Below are 20,848 nucleotides of genomic sequence, written 5' to 3'. Positions count from 1 at the left end.
CCATGCAGGAACCGGATGACCATCCTCTGTCAGAGCCAATCTACTTGCCTCCTCCTCAAATGGATGCCGACACATCGCCCATGTCTCCTGTTATATCAACTGGACTTGCCACAACGGGCAGATTGGTGCATGGGGCCCCAGCAGATTCGACCCCTACATCTCCTGTCATCTTGACCCGTTAACATCGGGGACACTTCTGGGGGGGGGGGGGGGGGAGAGGGGGGGGGGGAACTGAAGATCTGCTGAAACGTTTGAGTTCTCCTACTTATGCTATTAGGGTCACTGCGAATTTTGGCGATATACATTCCAGTAAATTAGCTTACCACATCTATTTTCAATCTCTGCTATCATATGGCATCATATTCTGGGGTAACTCATCACTGAGTAAAAGAGTGTTCATTGCACGAGAGCATGCAATCAGAATAATTGCTGGAGTTCATTCAAGATCATCCTGCAGACACTTATTTAAAGAGCTAGGGATCTTCACCGTAGCCTGACAATAAATATAAATAAATAAATAAATAAATAAATATATATATATATATATATATATATATATATATATATATATATATATATATAAACAAAGATGATGTGACTTACCAAATGAAAGTGCTGGCAGGTCGACGGACACACATACGAACACAAACATACACACAAAATTCAAGCTTTCGCAACAAACTGTTGCCTCATCAGGAAAGAGGGAAGGAGAGGGAAAGACGAAAGGATGTTGGTCTTTAAATATGTCTGCTTGTGTCTGTATATGTGTGGATGGATATGTGTGTGTGTGCGAGTGTATACCCGTCCTTTTTTCCCCCTAAGGTAAGTCTTTCCACTCCCGGGACTGGAATGACTCCTTACCCTCTCCCTTAAAACCCACATCCTTTCGTCTTTCCCTCTCCTTCCCTCTTTCCTGATGAGGCAACAGTTTGTTGCGAAAGCTTGAATTTTGTGTGTATGTTTGTGTTCGTATGTGTGTCTGTCGACCTGCCAGCACTTTCATTTGGTAAGTCACATCATCTTTGTTTTTATGTATATTTTTCCCTCGTGGAATGTTTCCTTCTATTATAACTATATATATATTATTCACTAATGAAATTTGTTATTAACAATCCGAATGAATTCAAAAGTAATAACACTGCACATGGCTACAATACTAGGAGAAAGGGTGATCTTCACTACTCAAGGTTAAATCTAACTTTGACTCAGAAAGTGGTAAATTATGCTGCCACAAAAGTCTTTGGTCACTTACCTAATAGCATCAAAAGTCTGACAGATAGCCATATAGCATTTAAAAGGAAATTAAAAGAATTCCTGAATGGCAACTCCTTCAACTCATTAGATGAATTTTTGGATATAGTAAGTGGTCAATTCCCCCCCCCCCCCCTTCCCCCCCCCCCACCCACCCAAAACAAATAAATAAATAAATAAAAAGTATTAAGTGTCTTCTAATATTTTGTGTAATGTAGTAATGTAACATCTTGTGCAGACACCTTTTATTAACCTGAAATGTTCCACATCATTATGAAGCGTTGCCTTCTTGATCTATGGAACAAGTACTAATCTAATCTAATCTAATCCAATCCATTTTCAAATGTTCCTTTACAGAGTAAAACCCACAAGAATTGCCCCAACTTAATCCTCATACCACTGAAAAGATGAATGAAATAAGTATTAGTGTCAGTGGTGTTGGGAAATAGATGAAATCATTAATATTTAACAAGGCTCCAGGCCCCAATGGAATCTCTATCAGATTCTATACTCAGTTTGTGGCTGAGTTAGCCCCTCTTCTAACTATAGTCTAACATAGATCCCTTGAACGAAAACCATGCCCAGTTATTGAAAAATGCACAAGTCACACCTGTCTACAAGAAGTGTAGCAGAAGTGATTCACAAAACTACCATCAGATAACCTTTACATCAATTTGTTGTAGAATCTTGGATCATATTATGAGCTCAAACATAATAAGGTACTTTGAACAGAATGACTTCCTCAATGCCAACAACATTGATTCTGAAAATATCGATCATGTGAAACCCAACTAGCACTTTTCTCACAGGACCTACTGAAAGCTTTGGATCAAGGCTATTAGGTAGGTGCAATATTTCTTGATTTCCAATTGTCAAAAGTTCATTCATATAGAGTATCAATTGAAGTTTTGTGTCTACATTGGGAACTTTCTGGTAGGGAGGGCACAGTATGTTATATTAGATGGAGAGTCATCTTCAGATGTAGAAGTAACTTCGGGTGTATCCCAGGGAAGTGTTTTGGGACCCTTGTTGTTCGTGTTGTATATCAATGACTTTACAGACAATATTGATAGTACCATTGTGCTTTTTGCAGATGATGCTGGCATCTATAATGAAGTACTATCTGGAACACAATATGTGACATAGCTCCATTCAGCAATACTAAACAGTCCTCCAAAGTAGTACGTTCAGTCAACAATTTAACAATTGCAAATTTCAGGGAAAGCCTACAGCAGTTAGACTGGGATGAGGTGTACCGTGAACCTGATGCCAATTTAAAATATAATTTATTTCATGACGCTTTTGTAAATGCATTTGAAAACTGCTTCCCCAAGAAAATAGTTAAATATACTCGTAAGAAACCTCGTAACAAACCATGGCTTACTAAGGGTATAAAAATATCTTGTAACCGGAAAAGGGAAATGTATCTGACAGCAAGAAAGAGTAGTGACCCAGAAACTATCAAACATTATAAAAACTACTGTGTTATATTAAGAAAAGTTATTAAAAAATCCAGAAGTATGTGTATCCTGTCTGAAATCAGCAACTCTGATAATAAAATTAAAACAATTTGGAATATTATTAAAAGAGAAACAGGTCAACCAAGAGCACAGGAAGACAGTATTACCATCAAATTGAATGAAAACTTTACAAACAAAAAGTCAGAAGTTGAAAATATTTTTAATAATCATTTTCTAAATGTTGTGGATATAGTAGGATCCAGGTGTTCATTAGAAGATGCTAGGCTGTTAATGGAAGAGGCTATACCTATGCAATTTGATACAATTGAAATCTCACCCACTTCTCCCTCTGAAATTAGGAAAATAATAAACTTGCTTAAAAGCAAAAACTCACATGGAATTGACGGCATTTCAAGCAAAATACTAAAAGCTTGTTCTCAACAGATAAGTAAGATTCTCAGCCACCTGTGTAATAGCTCTCTGGAACAGGGCATTTTCCCTGATAGACTGAAATATGCTATTGTTATACCTTTGCATAAAAAGGGGGATAGATCTGATGTCAACAATTACCGTCCAATATCCCTTCTAACAGCTTTATCCAAAATTTTTGAGAAAGTAATGTATTCAAGAGTAGCTTCACATATCTGTAACAAACAAGTACTAACAAAATGTCAGTTTGGTTTCCAGAAAGGTTTTTCAACAGAAAATGCCATATATGCTTTCACCAATCAAATTTTGAATGATCTGAATAACCGAACACCACCCATTGGGATTTTTTGTGATCTCTCAAAGGCTTTTGATTGTGTAAATCATGAAATTCTGCTAGACAAGCTCAAGTACTGTGGCATGAGTGGGACAGTGCACAAATGGTTTAATTCCTACCTAACTGGAAGAGTGCAGAAAGTTGAAATAAGTAGTTCTCATAATATGCAAAGATCAGCACATTCCTCAAACTTGGGAACTATCAAGAATGGGGTTCCACAAGGGTCAGTTTTGGGTCCTTTGCTGTTCTTAATATATATTAATGACTTGCCATTCTATATTCATGAAGAGGCAAAGTTAGTTCTCTTTGCTGATGATACAAGTATAGTAATCACACCTGACAAACAAGACTTAACTGATGAAATTGTCAATACTGTCTTTCAGAAAATTACTAAGTGGTTCCTTGTAAACGGACTCTCACTGAATTTTGATAAGACACAGTACATACAGTTCCGTACAGTGAATGGTATGACACCATTAATAAATATAGACCTTAATCAGAAGCATATAGCTAAGGTAGAATATTCCAAATTTTTAGGTGTGTCCATTGATGAGAGATTAAATTGGAAGAAACACATTGATGATCTGCTGAAACGTTTGAGTTCAGCTACTTATGCAATAAGGGTCATTGCAAATTTTGGTGATAAACATCTTAGTAAATTAGCTTACTATGCCTATTTTCACTCGTTGCTTTCATATGGGATCATATTTTGGGGTAATTCATCACTGAGGAATAAAGTATTTATTGCACAAAAGCGTGTAATCAGAATAATAGCTGGAGTCCACCCAAGATCATCCTGCAGACATTTATTTAAGGATCTAGGGATATTCACAGTAGCTTCTCAGTATATATACTCTCTTATGAAATTTGTTATTAACAACCAAACACAATTCAAAACTAATAGCAGTGTGCATAACTACAATACTAGGAGAAAGGATGATCTTCACTACTCAAGATTAAATCTAACTTTGGCACAGAAAGGGGTGAATTATACTGGCACAAAAGTCTTTGGTCACTTACCAAATAGTATCAAAAGTCTGACAGATAACCAACAAGTATTTAAGAAGAAATTAAAAGAATTTCTGAATGACAACTCCTTCTACTCCATAGAGGAATTTTTTGATTTAAATTAAAAAAAAACAAAAATATTAATAAAAAATAAAAATAAAAAAAACAAAAAATATTAATAAAAAAATAAAAATAAAAATAAAAAAACAAAAATGAAAAAGTTGTTATATTAACTTAAGTATGTTGTTAAATTAACTTAATTATGTCTTGTATTGGAAAATTTGACTCGTTCCACATCATTACGAAATATCGTATTCATGATCCATGGAACTAGTATTAATCTAATCTAATCAAGCTGCATAAATATTCTGTCAGATCTTGATAAGATTTCAAAGTGGTGCAAAGATTGGCAACTAGCTTTAAATGTTCAGAAATGTAAAACTGTGCACTCACACACTCACACACTCACACACTCACACACTCACACACTCACACACTCACACACTCACACACTCACACACTCACACACTCACACACTCACACACTCACACACTCACACACTCACACACTCACACACTCTCACACTCTCACACTCTCACACTCTCACACTCTCACACTCTCACACTCTCACACACTCACACACTCACACACTCACACACTCACACACTCACACACTCACACACTCACACACTCACACACTCTCACACTCTCACACACTCACACACTCACACACTCACACACTCACACACTCACACACTCACACACTCACACACTCACACACTCACACACTCACACACTCACACACTCACACACTCACACACTCACACACTCACACACTCACACACTCACACACTCACACACTCACACACTCACACACTCTCACACTCTCACACTCTCACACTCTCACACTCTCACACTCTCACACTCTCACACTCTCACACTCTCACACTCTCACACTCTCACACTCTCACACTCTCACACTCTCACACTCTCACACTCTCACACTCTCACACTCTCACACTCTCACACTCTCACACTCTCTCTCACACACACACACACACACACACACACACACACACACACACACACACACACACACACACACACACACACGCGCGTTGTGGGTAAAGCAGATGGTAGACTTCGATTTATTAGAAGAATATTGGGGAAGTGCAGTCAGTATACAAAGGAGATCACTTACAAATAACTTGGGCAACCGGTTCTAGAATATTGCTCAAGTGCATGGGACCAATACCAAATAAGATTAACAGTGGAATTGAACAGAGAAGGGCAGCACAGTTGGTCAAAGGTTTGTTTAACCCTTGGAAGAGTGTGTGATGTTTGCCTGCTTCATTTCCTCGGTGTCGATGTATTGGCTGAAAAATGGGGGATGGAAGTTCAACACTGATTACTGTAAATGATGTAGCCGACAGCTGCACAGTTGCGTTCCGCACTTTTCAGCCCCCCCCCCCCCCCCCCTCCATATTACACAGTTATATTGCCAATTCACTATTGGTAAAGGTTGCAGGCAAACATCAGCATACTGCTACAGTAGTTTGCTGTTGAACATCCATGAGTAGTAAATACCTAATCATACAGTTCATAGTTGTTGCAGAATAATACTGTACATGTGGCACTATCTCTCAAATAAATTGAACAGACACTGCAATTGTTTTAACACATGGCCTATTTGTGTTACACTAATTCCACTAAGCTAATGCATTGTTGTTACTCTAACTGATACAGACTTCCCATCTGAAAATCGGCCATGGACTGACTGGCTCAGGACCAAAAATTAGGCCTTTATATATCCTCACAATAATACCCTGCAACTATACACTGTTAAATGCTTAGGTTACAGAAATTAAAATTAAAACATTACTCATTCAATTAGCTGAATCCATCAAAAAATTCCTTCTTTTTAGTAGTTTCTTCTACCACAAAGGTTACGCTGAATTATTTAAATAATGAAATTAGCAGCTATAGTTATGCAAGCAATGCTTTCGATAAACCTGGTAATTATTTTGGAGCTAATTAGGGGCTGGCCTTGCTAATATGTTTTTGAATAGAGCCAAATAAATACTTTGAGAATCCTAGTAGTTCTCCTTCCAAATGTTTGTAATTAGTACAGAATTTATATTTGTTTATAAGTCAACAATAGAATTTAAGTCACGAAACAATTAATGATTTCACCCTATAAGAAATATATTAACTAGGAATAATCAAAATAAATTAGGAAATGAATTACATACACAAAACTGATCACAAAATTAGACCTGGTGCTATATTTCCTAATACTAACGACCAACCTTTCTCTTTTATGAAAATGTAAATTGTGCTCATGTATGTTAATGGTAATTAGTCAAAAATTGAAAAAAAAAAATGAATTTAAGGAGGCAGATGGCAAAACGAGAGGAAGTAAAGAGATCCCAGCTTGCTTCATCACAGGGATACTGAATGAACTGAGCTGGAAGACTCTGAAGATAGATGTAAACTATTCCAAGAAAGTCTATTAACAAGATTTCAGGCACTAGCTTTAAATGGTGACTAGGAATATACTGCAATCCCCTACGTATTGCTCACACAGGGATCATGAGAGTAAGATCAGAATAATTACTGCATATACAGAGGCATTAAAACATTCTTCCCACTCTCCATATGTGAATGGAACATGAAGAAAACCTAATAACTGGTACAGTGGGATGTACCCTCTGCATGTAGATGTAGAATGTGTTCCTGAGGAAACTACATTCTTTTATACCAGCTGTATTCAGAGTACAAGAATGTAATAATTGCAGGTGTTTTTTAAAATAAATTTTGTAAATGAGAGCAATAGTAAAGTAGATTTAAAACATTTATTTGAGTCTTTTAACTTGATGCCAGTAGTAGAATTTCCAACCAGGGTTACTAGTAACTGTCGCAGTGTGACTGACAATATATTTATAGATAAGTCAAAAATCAGCATCAGTGTATGTACAATTGTAAATGGCATTTCTAACCATGCTGGTCAATTTCAGTCACTGACACCAATGTATGCAACAGTTCTGAGCATTCTTGGAAGGCTTTTAGGATGATGAATGAGGAGACCTGTTGTGACTCGCCGATTATTCAAAGTGCCGCCGCGCAATTACGGACGTCCTCTACGTGCGGTGCTGTCTGCCAGCCATGCAGCAGCTGCACCACCTAAGCAGCCAGCCGAGCAGTGGCCGCTAGACTGAGACTCAGTGTTTAATCAAATGCCAACTTGTACACAGGTCAACTTACTCAGTGACTTATATGTGTTGTTGTGTTGTCCGAAATATGTGTTAAATTTGAAGATTTAACAGAGACACTTAAAAATTTCAACTACAGCCTGCAAGAGAAAGATGGATGTTCTGTTTAAAGTGAAACAGATGTAAATAAAAAGTATAATACATTTTTAAATGAATTCATTTCTCTCTTTGAAGCTACATTTCCCAAATAATAGACACAGCTATGCAACAATTGTCAGGAAGGAATGGCTCACTGCAGAAATAAAAACATCCTGCATAACAAATGGGGTGACATATAGTTCTCTCAGAACTTGTAATGATCCAAACAAACAGCAGCACCACAAATTTTACTGCAGTACTGTAAAGTAGTTGATAAACAAATCATACAGAATGTGCATAAAAACTGAAATTGATAAAAAAGAAAAAAATATAAACAATTTGGGATGTGATAAGGAGGGGAAATGGCAGAAAACAGGAAACATGATACAGACATAAATTAAACAAAGTGACAATATTATAAAAATAAACCTGAAATGGTTGCAGAAATACTAAATACACATGTTTTGACAGCAGCAGAGAAGGCAACCTGTAAAGGATCTGTGGGCAAAGCAATGGCTCTTCTACAGATAGCTATCAGAAACAGAACCCTACAGGTATCCTTAAATTCCATTTCATTAAATTGAAAGAATAATTAAGTCACCAAAAAATAAAAAGTCTGTAGATGTGGACAATCACAAAATCACCGAGAACCCCATATCTGGGGAGACTAACCACATGAGATGAGAAGGAAAGACTGATTGTTGGGGACTGCTCTGGATGAGATTTGAAAATCTGAGAGTTTAACGGTGGAAGACAGGTTAGTACGCAAGACAGAGATAACTACTAAAACATAGTGCATGAGTTAATAAGAATGAAAAGTGAAGTGCATTGTGTGTAACAGAGGTGGGAGTGGCTGCAGTGAACAATAGACAGGTCAAGAAATAGCACATGCAGAAAACTAAAATGGCGTGAAGGATCTGTGGATGGAAGGAATTAACGTAAATTAACACCAGGTGGGTGATGAGAATCAAGGACATGTTATAGTGCTTGTTCCCACCTGCTGAGTTCTGAGAAAATGATGTGTGAGGCAAGAATCCAGATGGCATGTGTGGTGAAGTCGTGACTGTCAGGTTGTAGAGTATGCTCTGCAACAGGATATTGTGTGTTGCGTCTACACCCTCTGCTTATGCCCATTCATCCTGGCTGATAAATGGGTGGTTGTCATGCCAGTGTGAAAGGCCATACAGTGTTTACATTAGAGCATGTGTCATTTCACAGGAGATTCTTTCTTTGATAGTATATGTTTTGCCAGTTACAAGGCTGAAATAGATGGTGGTAGAAGGGTGCATAGGGCAAGTGTTGCAACAGGGACAGTCACAGGGGTAGGAGCCATAGGGCATGGAGATGGATGCAGAAGGAGCTTAGGATCTAACAATGATATTGTGGAGATCGGGAGGGCAAAAGAAAGCTATTCTAGGCATGGTGGGTAAAATCTCAGACAGATTGACTCTCATTTCAGGGCATAATTTGAGGCAGTCATGGCTCTGTCAAAGTAGCTGATTAATACATTCAAGACCAGGACAATACTGAGTGCCAAGTGGTATGCTCCAAAGTTATTTTTTGTAGGGATCACCAGTACCATGATTGGATGTAGTGCCTGGGAAATCTATTTTTGAACTAGGCTGTTCGGGTAGTTATGTACAGTGAAGGCTGAGGTGATATAGTGGTGTATTGTTACAAAGAGTTTGCATCTGAACAAATATGTTTGCCTTGGTATGGGAGGAAATGTTTGACATTGAAGGGATGGCAACTGTTGAAATGAAAGTACTGTTGTTTGTTAGTAGGTTTAATATGGACAGAAGTGTGTAGGTGGCCTTCAGTGAGGACGAGGTCAACATCAAGGAAAGTGGCATGGTATGTGAAATAGGACCATGTGAAATTTAATTGGCAAAAGATATTTAGAGATTCCAGAAATTTTAACAGGTACACCTTACCATAAGTACATTCACAAAGATGTCATCAATGTTTCTAAATCAAACTGCATGTGCAGCTGTATTGATCCCAGGAAAGTCCCTTCAAAGTAACCCATTAAAAGGCTGGCAGAGGAAGGAGCAATAATGGTTTCCATGGCCTGTACCACTGATCTGTTTGTATGTCTGCCTCTCAAAGGTGAAGTAATTGTTGGTAAGTGTAAAGTTGATTAAGGTGAGCAAGAAAGATGTCATAGGCTTTGAATCAGCTGGGTGTTGATTGAGGAAATGTTAAACAGGAGACTGACCGTGTACATAGGGGATACTTGCCTAGAGGGAGATGGCATCAATGGTGACAAGCAATGTGTGTGGTGGGAGTGGAATGGACATGGATTCAGATGATTAGGGAATGGTTGGTATCTGTAATATAGCAGGGGAGTATTTGCATTATGGGTTGAGGTGTTAATCAACTCAGGCAGATACATGTTCGTTGGGTGCTTGGAAGCCAGCAACTGTATGAGAGCCCAGATGATTGGGTTTGTGGATCTTAGGAAGAAGGTAAAAAGTGAGGAGGCATGGTTTTGGTGGGGTAAAAAGTTCTGTTAAATGGGGTAAAAGTTCTTGTGAAGGGCCTGACGTTTTTAGGAGGGACTGCAGGTCAGTTTGAATCATAGGGATGGGATTTTGAATGCAGTTGCTGTATGCATAGGTGTCAGACAGCTGGAGTAGACCTTCACTAACATACTTCTGTCAGTAAAGTGCCACATTGGTAGATCCTTTATCTTCTGGGAGGATAATGATGGAGTCATTAGCTTTCAGGGGATGTAGTTCCAGGAGTTCTGCAAAGACAGGTTAGGGTCATGTTGTAGGGATCTGAGGAAGGGTTGTAAAGCAATGCTGGATATGAGGAATTCTTGGAAGGCTTGTAAGGAATGATTTTGAGGTAGTGGTGGTGGATGAAGTTGGGATCATGGTTGGAACTGTTCAAGGCAGGGTTCAATATCAGGTTTGCTGTTGGAAATATTTTGGGATTGGGCTACAGAGTGATATTTCCAGTTGACATTATGTGTAAAGGAAAATAGGTTCTTCACCAACATAGCATGATTAAATGCAAGTTTAGAGCTGAAAGTGAGACTCTTGGATAACTTGGATAATATAAATAATTCAAGAGGGGAGAGTGCTTTAGACAAGGTTAGAGAGGTTCAGAAAACTGTATTGTAGTGACTGTTTCTTATTATTATTGGTTATTACTGTTCTGGGAGGCAAAGGTGAAGGCTGGGGTATGTTACAAAAGGTTAGTCTAGCTCAGTTTGTTGGAGAGGAGCGATGATTGATGATGTGACTGTTTGGGAAGCTGCAGAGTGACAGGAAGGGAAACACCACTGTTGAGGTAGTTTAGGAGAAAGTGGGATAGCTTTCTAATGTGAAATCTAGCATGTTGTTGCTGTCTGAATTTGGCTTGGTGTATGATACCATCCAAGGAGACATGAGGGGGCAGATAACTGCAGGATTTTGTAGAAGGAGAGAAGTCTGGTGGAGTGCATACTGGCAGATGAGGCATATTGGTCACATATTATTGAGCTAAGTGGAAGAGATTACCATATTTGAAACTGTAAAAGAGCCTGGTGTAGAGTAGGATTGCATCCAGAAACAGAAACTTTCAGTGTTAGGCCTCTGTTATTAACTCCAAGGGACAATCAGGTTTCAAGAAAGAGAATGTGGGACTTTAATTTTGACAGTGCAAAAGCATGTTTCTGAAGAGAACAGATGTAACATGAGATGGGATTCATCACAGCAAGAGAGTACAGGTTGGAATGTTAGGAATGATGGGAGTGGCAAAAATGAGAGGAGAGGGTGGAAAAAGATAGAAAAATGGAAGAAATGTAGAGAAAAAATTCAGAAATATCAGAAAAATTTGCACAAAAATCATGAGAACAGACAATGATTAACAAGAGGGGGGTGGTTGAAAATATCTTGCTAAAAGAGTCGTCTATATGATTCAAAAAAATGATTGAAAAAACCAATAGGGAAAGTTGTGAAAAGAGACAAAATTTTAAAAACTGGGCAGACAAAAGAGGAGCTCACAGGAAAAAATGAAAACTACTTTACTTGGCAAATAAAGTAATGTCACTTTCCCACCTTCTCGTAAACTATATCAACAATGTTGTTTTCACTCCTGTCCCTCTGCAGCTCCCCAAACAGCCTCACCATCAATCATCACCCCTCTCCAACAAACTGAGCTATCTCAACCTCTCGTAACATCCCACAGCCTTCGTCACTGCCTCCCAGACCAATAATAACTCAAAATTACAAGAACCAGTCACTACAGTACAGTTTTCTCAAACTCCCATCTGAAGCAGTTCTCGTGGTTCAAATGGCTCTGAGCACTATGGGACTTAACATCTATGGTCATCAGTCCCCTAGAACTTAGAACTACTTAAACCTAACTAACCTAAGGACATCACACAACACCCAGTCATCACGAGGCAGAGAAAATCCTTGACCCCGCAGGGAATCGAAACCGGGAACCCGGGCGCGGGAAGCAAGAACGCTACCGCACAACCACCAGCTGTGGACCAGTCTCCCTTCCTGAATTATCTATATTGTTCTAGTGTCTCATTTTCAGCCCTAAAACTGCATTTAATCATGTTGTTTTGGTGAAGAACCTACCTTCCTTTACATGTAACATCAACTAGAAATATCACTTTTCAGCCCAATCCTGAAACCTTTCCAACAGCAATCTGACATTGAACTCTGCCTTGAACAGTTCTGACCACAATCCCAACTTGATCCACCACTACTACCAATCATCCCTTACAAGCCTTCCAAGAATTCCTCACATCCAGCATTGCTTCACAACCCTTCCTCAGGTCCCTGCTGACAGAGCCATCATTACCCTCCTAGCACACAAAGGATCTATCACTGTGATACTTGACTGATAGTAGCATGTTACTGAAGGTCTACGCCAGCTGTCTGACACCTATACGTACAGCATCTGCCATCGAGATACCATTCCTGTGATTCAAACCGACCTGCAGTTCCTCCTAAAAACTTCAGGCCCTTCACATGAACTTTTGCCCCAATCAATAGAACTTCTTACCCCACCAAAACTGTGCATCCTCACTTTTTATCTTCTTCCTAAGATACACAAACCTAATCATCCTGGCTATCCTACAGTTGCTGGCTTCCAAGCACCCAATGAACATATATCTGCATACAAGCCATAATACAAAGACTTTCCTCCTATGTTAAGGATACCAACTATTTCCTGATCATTTGATTCCATACCCATGCAACTCTCACCACGCACATTGCTTGTCACCACTGATGCCATATCCCTCTATACCAACACCCTCCATGCCCTCCCACCTCTGTTACATACAATGCACTTAGCTTTTCACTCTTATTAACTAATGCATGATGTTTTAGTATTAATCTCTGTCTTGCATGCTACCTAGTCTTCCATCGTTAAGCTCTCAGATTTTCAAATCTTGTCAGGTGCAGTCTCCAGCATCAGTCTTTCCTTCTCATCCCATCTGATATGTCTCCCCTGATGTGAGTTTCTGGGTGAGTTTTCTGACTTGTACCCCTGTTCCTAAACCTCTCAAGTCCTTTTTCTTCACCCCTCTTCCTTCCTCTTCAACTCTTCTTCCAGAAGAAGGAGCCACTGTATCGAAAAGATTGTACAAGTTAAACTTATTTGTGTGTGTATTCTCCTGCCACAGTTTAGTGATTAGATTTTTTATGTACCGAAATATTGTTATAATATAATAGAGGGAAACATTCCATGTGGGAAAAATATATTTAAAAAGAAAGATGATGAGACTTACCAAACAAAAGCGCTGGCAGGTCGATAGACACACAAACAAACACTAACATACACACAAAATCCTAGCTTTCGCAACCAACGGTTGCCTCATCAGGAAAGAGGGAAGGAGAAGGAAAGACAAAAGGATATGGGTTTTAAGGGAGAGGGTAAGGAGTCATTCCAATCCCGGGAGCGGAAAGACTTACCTTAGGGGGAAAAAAGGACAGGTATACACTCGCACACACACACATATCCATCCACACATACACAGACACAAGCAGACATTTGTAAAGGCAAAGAGTTTCGTCAGAGATGTCAGTCGGGACGGAAGTACAGAGGCAAAGATGATGTTGAAAGACAGGTGAGGTATGAGCGGCGGCAGATTGAAATTAGAAATTAGCGGAGATTGAGGCCTGGCGGATAGCGAGAAGAGAGGATATGCTGAAGGGCAAGTTCCCATCTCCGGAGTTCTGACAGGTTGGTGTCAGTGGGAAGTATCCAGATAACCCGGAAGGTGTAACACTGTGCCAAGATGTGCTGGCCGTGCACCAAGGCATGTTTAGCCACAGGGTGATCCTCATTGCCAACAAACACTGTCTGCCTGTGTCCATTCATGCGAATGGACAGTTTGTTGCTGGTCATTCCCACATAGAACGCTTCACAGTGTAGGCAGGTCAGTTGGTAAATCACGTGGGTGCTTTCACACGTGGCTCTGCCTTTGATCGTGATTTTGATTGTTGGCAATGAGGATCACCCTGTGGCTAAACATGCCTTGGTGCACGGCCAGCACATCTTGGCACAGTGTTACACCGTCCGGGTTATCTGGATACTTCCCACTAACACCAACCTGTCAGAACTCCGGAGATGGGAACTTGCCCTTCAGCATATCCTCTCTTCTCGCTATCCGCCAGGCCTCAATCTCCGCTAATTTCTAATTTCAATCTGCCGCCGCTCATACCTCACCTGTCTTTCAACATCATCTTTGCCTCTGTACTTCCGTCCTGACTGACATCTCTGACGAAACTCTTTGCCTTTACAAATGTCTGCTTGTGTCTGTGTATGTGTGGATGGATATGTGTGTGTGTGCGAGTGTATACCTGTCCTTTTTTCCCCCTAAGGTAAGTCTTTCCGCTCCCGGGATTGGAATGACTCCTTACCCTCTCCCTTAAAACCCATATCCTTTTGTCTTTCCTTCTCCTTCCCTCTTTCCTGACGAGGCAACCGTTGGTTGCGAAAGCTAGGATTTTGTGTGTATGTTAGTGTTTGTTTGTGTGTCTATCGACCTGCCAGCGCTTTTGTTTGGTAAGTCTCATCATCTTTCTTTTTAGAAATATTGTTATAAATATATAAGTCCAGTCTTAGGCAACATATTCAATACATCTCTCCAAGAAGGAATTGTCCCTGATAGACTAAAACTGGCTGTAGTTATATTTCTCTTTAAAAAAAAGACGATAAAAATAATGTCACAAACTATCACCAAATTTCCACTTCAACTACCTTTCAAAGATTCTTAAAAACTCATACACACATTGACTGTTGATCACCACAATTTTCACAATATCTTCAACAATAGTCAGTTTTAGTTTTGGGCAGTTTTTCTTACTGAACAAGCAATATTTTCTTTTAAAAATTAAGTACCAGAAGCTACTAACAAAAAATGTCTCATGTAGGTATTTTCTGCGATTTTTTGAAAGTTTGTGATTGTGTAAACCATCAAATTCTTTTGAAGAAAGCAGAATATTATGGTTTAGGTGGTACTGTTGGTTCATGGTTTCAGTCATACCTAAATGAATGAAAGCAGACTGGTTCATCCAGAGAACCTGCCTCATCTGAGTGGGAGACCTTAAATTGTGGTGTGCCAAAAGGCTCTGTTTTAGGTTTGCTGCTATTTCTTATTTCAATTAGTGCTCTTCCTCTTTGTACCTATACAAAGAGTAAATTTACCCTCTTTACAGATGATACTACCATTCTCACTGATGAACTGTCCAGCAACAATCTTGAACAAACTATAAACAAAGTTTTCACTGAAATTTTAAATACAGATGATACTACCATTCTCATTGATGAACTGTCCAGCAACAATCTTGAACAAACTACAAACAAAGTTTTCACTGAAATTTTAAATTTGTTTTCTTCAAGTGGTCTCTCACTAAATGCAGATAAAACTTATTACATGAAGTCCCATACACCACAAAGAAATCTTGAAGAAATAATGTAAAGTGTAGGGATCAACCACTTCAAAAAATTGAGGATACAAAATTCCTGGGTGCATATACAGGGTGAGTAACCTAAAACTTTCACTGCAAATATAATGGAAATGGAAATTGCTACTGATGTGCAGTTTTTGCAGAATGGATTGACGGTCAGGGGCTCGTACTGTTAGCCAATAAACTGATTGTAATATTACTTAGAAAATGTATTTTTTGTGTGAACTTACACTTTTTTAAAAAATGTTACGGTACCTATTGACATTAACAAACTAAAAGTAGGGTAAATTATAACAGTGTTTGTTGCTTAGCTAAGTGTGAGTCATGTACTATATATTATATTGTGCAAAGTTTCCATGCTGACACTTGTTTGTGTCATTCAACCTGCATAGTCGCTAGATAAAGTTTTGTTATGTTTGCTTACAATGTGCTTGTGCGTTTCTCGAGTCCATTGTGACTTGCTAGTCTGTCAATGTGTGACAGTCCAAGCAGTAGGTTGTGAGTGGATGATGGGATTTACAAATGCAGAAAAAGCTGACATACTCACGGTGCATGGAGAGCATAGGAAGATTACAGTTTTTCTCGTTTGGTGTATGCGACAAGATATCCCAGTAGACATCAACCGTCTTGTGAATTATTTATCAACTTCTTCAATCCGTTATGTGAAAGTTGTAGCATCATGCATAGACAATGTAATGGAAGGAAACAAGTGATGACAGGAGAGAGGGAAATTTATGTTCTTCCTGCTGTTGGAGTTGATCCACACGTTAGCTTGTGCGTAGTCGCACTTGGAAGTGGCATGATTCAGATAAGTGCCCTATGCATCCAGCATCAACATAGGTTCCATTCCTACCACACCTCTCTTCATCAAGCATTGCATGGAAATGATTATGAGAATTGTGTTAACTCCTGTACATGGTCATTAAGACAGGGTACTCCAGATGCATCATGTTTATGAAGCCACATTTACCAACCACAGTCAGGTAAACCAGTGAAACATGCACCACTGGTCCATAAGAAAAGAAAGAGATGATGACTTAATAGAAAGCAGTGAATATCAAATGGGTATCAAGTACTGCTCTGTTTTTCTGCAATTGTTTTTAGCATAGATTTATTTGTAACAGGGCTAGAAAAATATAGAAGAATGTTAGGCATCTGATGCAATGGGAAAGTATGACTCTATCCTATGGCAACTTACTCAAAACCTCTTTTCTTGCAAAATGTGTGTGCATTTAAGGTCTAAATAAGTGACATGAAATAAAAATTGAGATCACCAATACCAGCACTGTAGTGATCCCATAACTATATTTTTATGCAATGTATGGAATCTGAGTATGTGCAAACAAACAGAGAAAGTGAAAAGGGAGGGAGTGAAGAGAAAGTGAGAACCTCATGACTATTTTCTCTTTTTTTATTTTTATGTAATTTTTGGGCCTGAAAAAGCAATATCTTTCACTAGTCACTTGTGTGTGAGATACAAGAACATCAGTTTTATGATTTCTATCTGTTATCTTACAGTGCATTGTGACAGTATTATATTGTTTTGTTAGAAGGGTAAAACATGATTAAGTGATATTATTATTTCAAATGAAGATAGGAATAAAGCAAGACAAGTGTTATATTTCATACCATCTGAACATGTGGGTCCTGTATAGGATGTCATATCACAGTCACATGCATAAAAGTTCCACTGCTGCACGCATACTCCTCTGTTGGCACATACATTGTGACTGCACTTGCTGGAACCTGAAAAGTTGGAAAATATAAACCTGAATGTAAATGTTTCAAGAATGGTTTACTTTAGGACTAATCACTAATTTAATTGAAATTGTAGCAGTTCATTGACTATCCCTTTTTCACTGGTTTATATAATGAAGTTCTGCTGCCACTGGGTGTTTCTCTGTCTCAGTATGTAAAAGATATAAAACAAGGACATAGCCAGAGGGGAGGTCCCCTATCACCTAAATGAAATTACACACTACCTAGTTGCTGTTTAGTAAAACCGAAAGATGTGAGGGGTGATTGAAAGTTTCCATTTGAGGGCATTGCTGCATACAAGAAACATAACATAACTCTGATGTGGGTTTATAAGCACCTACATGTTGGCAAGAAATTAGCGTGTCATTTGTGTATTTTTGACACGTGTGCACTAAATGCAGAAACATGAACTCTGGTCACGTTATTACCAAATGGTCCAAACAGGACCAACGTGTTGTTATTCTTTTCTTAGCTGCCAAAGGGCAAACACTGGTAGATATGCATCACAGAACAAAGAATGAGTATGAGGCAGCACATCTGTCCAAAACTGCCACTGCGGTGTGGTGTGACAAGGGCTGCTGCTGCCGCTTCATAACAACGCTTGTCTCCGTATCGCAAGTGTTGCATATGTTACACCGAGTCAAGTGGTGACTCTCAAGCACAAGCCCTATAATCCTGAGGCCTCTGATTCCTTAAAAAAGTCTTGAAGGATCAATGATTCCTGTCAGATAAGGACATGTTGAGGACTTCTTCATGCAGCAGGACACAGAGTTTTACCAAATGGGTATCTTCAACGTGGTGTGTTGGTGGGATGATTGCCTCAATGCCCACAGCAATTTTGCCTGAGCAGCACGCCAGTTCTGGACTGTACAGTCCTTACTTTCTGATTTTCAATCATACAATGAAAACCTGACATTCACTATTAACAGTCAACAAGGCCATCGATAGATTTAAACTATTAATATATCAACATGATTATAGGCTATTGCCTCTCCCTACTTTAGCCAAGACCAACTATTGTACCCTTTTATCATTACTTCAGGTCAGTTGTTTTGTTTATCAGTTCAGTTCTTATTTGCAGTTGACTTAAATACAAGTACACCTCTTTGTCAATGATCTTATGTACAACAAGTATTGCCAAACTACCCTCCAATTTGCAGACAGTACAAGCTTCCTTATAAGTGGTAAAAAAGAAGAAATACTAAAAGACACCGCTATCCAAACAGTGAACTGTGTAGAACAGTGGTTCAGCTATAACAAGCTAATTATAAACAAAGAAAAGACAGTAGCACTGAACTTCTATAATCTAAAAGGAAGACACCACCCAAACATACAAATAGAACTTAGGGACAGTGTTCTTGAAGGTGTTGACAGCACAAAATTTCTGAGACTCTGGCTCCAGAACAACACAAAATGGGAGGTACACATTGAATATTTGCAAAGGAAACTAAGCAAAACCTGCTACATGATAAATATTTTAAAAACTTGTTGCATCAAAGCCAGCCTGTTAAATGTACACTACTCCTATGTGCATTCTGTAATTAAATATAGCATAATCTTCTGGGGCAATGCAACAACAAATATTGAAACTTTTCAGGATGCAAAAGAGAATATTAAGAATCATTGAAGGGTTAAACAATATGAAATCATGCAGACCCATATTCAAAAAACTGTCAGTTCTTCCTCTTCCTTGCATTTTTATCAATGAAACATCAGTTTTCATCAAACAATATATTGATAGACACCCAGATATCTTATTAAAAAATGAAGAAATGCATGCATACAATACAAGGCAAAAATCTGACCTTCATACGAAACAGGTGAGAACATCATCGTGCCAAAAAGGCACACTACATACTGGGATAAAGATTTACAATAATCTGCCTACCCATATGAAATCAGTAGGTAAACTCATTAGTTTTAAGGCTGAACTAAAGGCACATTTAATTATCACTGCTTTTACAGTCTGACAAGAGTACCTAGAAGCCAAGCAACATAAATAAAGATGCATTATGAATATTATACTTTGTATGTCGCCTCTAAAGTTTGTTGTATGTATGATACTTTACTAAATTACTTCAATATCTAGTGCTTAGGAATGCAATACAAACTGTTTCTTTATCTTCTAAATACCTAACCATGTCCAATATCCTTGTATATATTCTATACATGTAGGATATGAAACACTAAATAAATAAATAAATAACTATAATAACCTAATTACCTATCTCCAGGTGTTTAATGTTAGCACTGAAGTCATTATTTGGAGACTGGTAGAACTTTGAAATACATCAATATTTTGCAAGACTGCAGAGTGGTGAATGTCATTACAATTAACATTAAATTACAGTTAGTGAATAAAAATACACTTGTATTTGCCTGTGTCACCCAAAACATGTATTGATTAACAAAAACATTGCCCATACAGCAATGGTTGCTTTCTTCAAAAAATTTGCTCAAAATTGTATCATTAGTAGTCCAAATGGCAAAATATCACCCAATCTGGTTAACAGGACAGTGATCAATTATGAAAACCATCCTGTACAAGGGGGATGTGACAACAGCGCACACTACAGTTTGTTTGTTTCAACAAGATTGTTTCAGTGGGCTGTCTGAATTTGTTTGAACCAACAGCATTCTGCATCAACATGCCCCTTTGGACCAACTCACTTGTAACACTATAATAGCCGGAACCACAAATTATCTGCACAATTAAATCTTAAGATGTGTGTGCCTTCGTGCACTAACAAACGATGAAATATGCACAGTTAAAGGAAAAACACACAATATCAGAGTTCCATCTTTTGTTGTGATACATTTTATTTTATTTGAAAACAATGTACAACAACCAGTTTCTCTGAATTCTCCACTGACTGATGTAGCTCTGTGCCTTGAGGTGCTGAGCTAACAAACCACGGATTCAGGAGGTGAGGTGGTTCAAACCCATAAGCCGGCAACCTCGGAAATTGTTTTACGTAGTTTCTCATTTTCAGTTTAGACAAATGCTGAGCTTGGTCCCATACTTTTATAGGTCACAGGCAAATCCTTCGGAATTATTTTCTTTCTTGGCAGATTCGAATTCCTTTTAAGATGCATCCTCCTTGCTTAAATGAAAATAGCTGCACTGAAGTTGAGCTGAATATCCCTTTGGAGACTCCCTGCTGTAAAAGACATACATTGAAAGGTGGCTAACAACCATCATTTTGTACTACATACCTGTGCAGCGAGATATGGTGTTTTCAAGTTTTACTACAAGAACAGTGGTCTACTGTGAAATGTCTTATTCGTAATATTCTTGTAAGTACAACCATCACAACTCTGATGTAATTGTAA

The 20,848-nt window shown here is 38.6% G+C and overlaps 1 protein-coding gene across 6 annotated transcripts in view; it reads right to left on the bottom strand.

Annotated features, from left to right (window-relative positions):
• LOC126187518 (neurexin-1a) overlaps positions 1 to 20,848 on the bottom strand; it is a 2,258,738-nt gene that overhangs the window by 177,814 nt on the left and 2,060,076 nt on the right. For all 6 annotated transcript variants that reach the window (XM_049928650.1, XM_049928652.1, XM_049928651.1 and 3 more), the window contains exon 18: positions 17,387 to 17,503. In XM_049928650.1, the coding sequence (XP_049784607.1) occupies positions 17,387 to 17,503 (117 nt within the window). The remainder of the gene's footprint in view (positions 1 to 17,386; positions 17,504 to 20,848) is intronic.

Source organism: Schistocerca cancellata, chromosome 5 (genome assembly GCF_023864275.1).
Source record: "Schistocerca cancellata isolate TAMUIC-IGC-003103 chromosome 5, iqSchCanc2.1, whole genome shotgun sequence".
Classification (NCBI taxonomy): Eukaryota; Metazoa; Arthropoda; class Insecta; order Orthoptera; family Acrididae; genus Schistocerca; species Schistocerca cancellata.
This window is presented reverse-complemented; position numbering and strand designations above follow the sequence as displayed.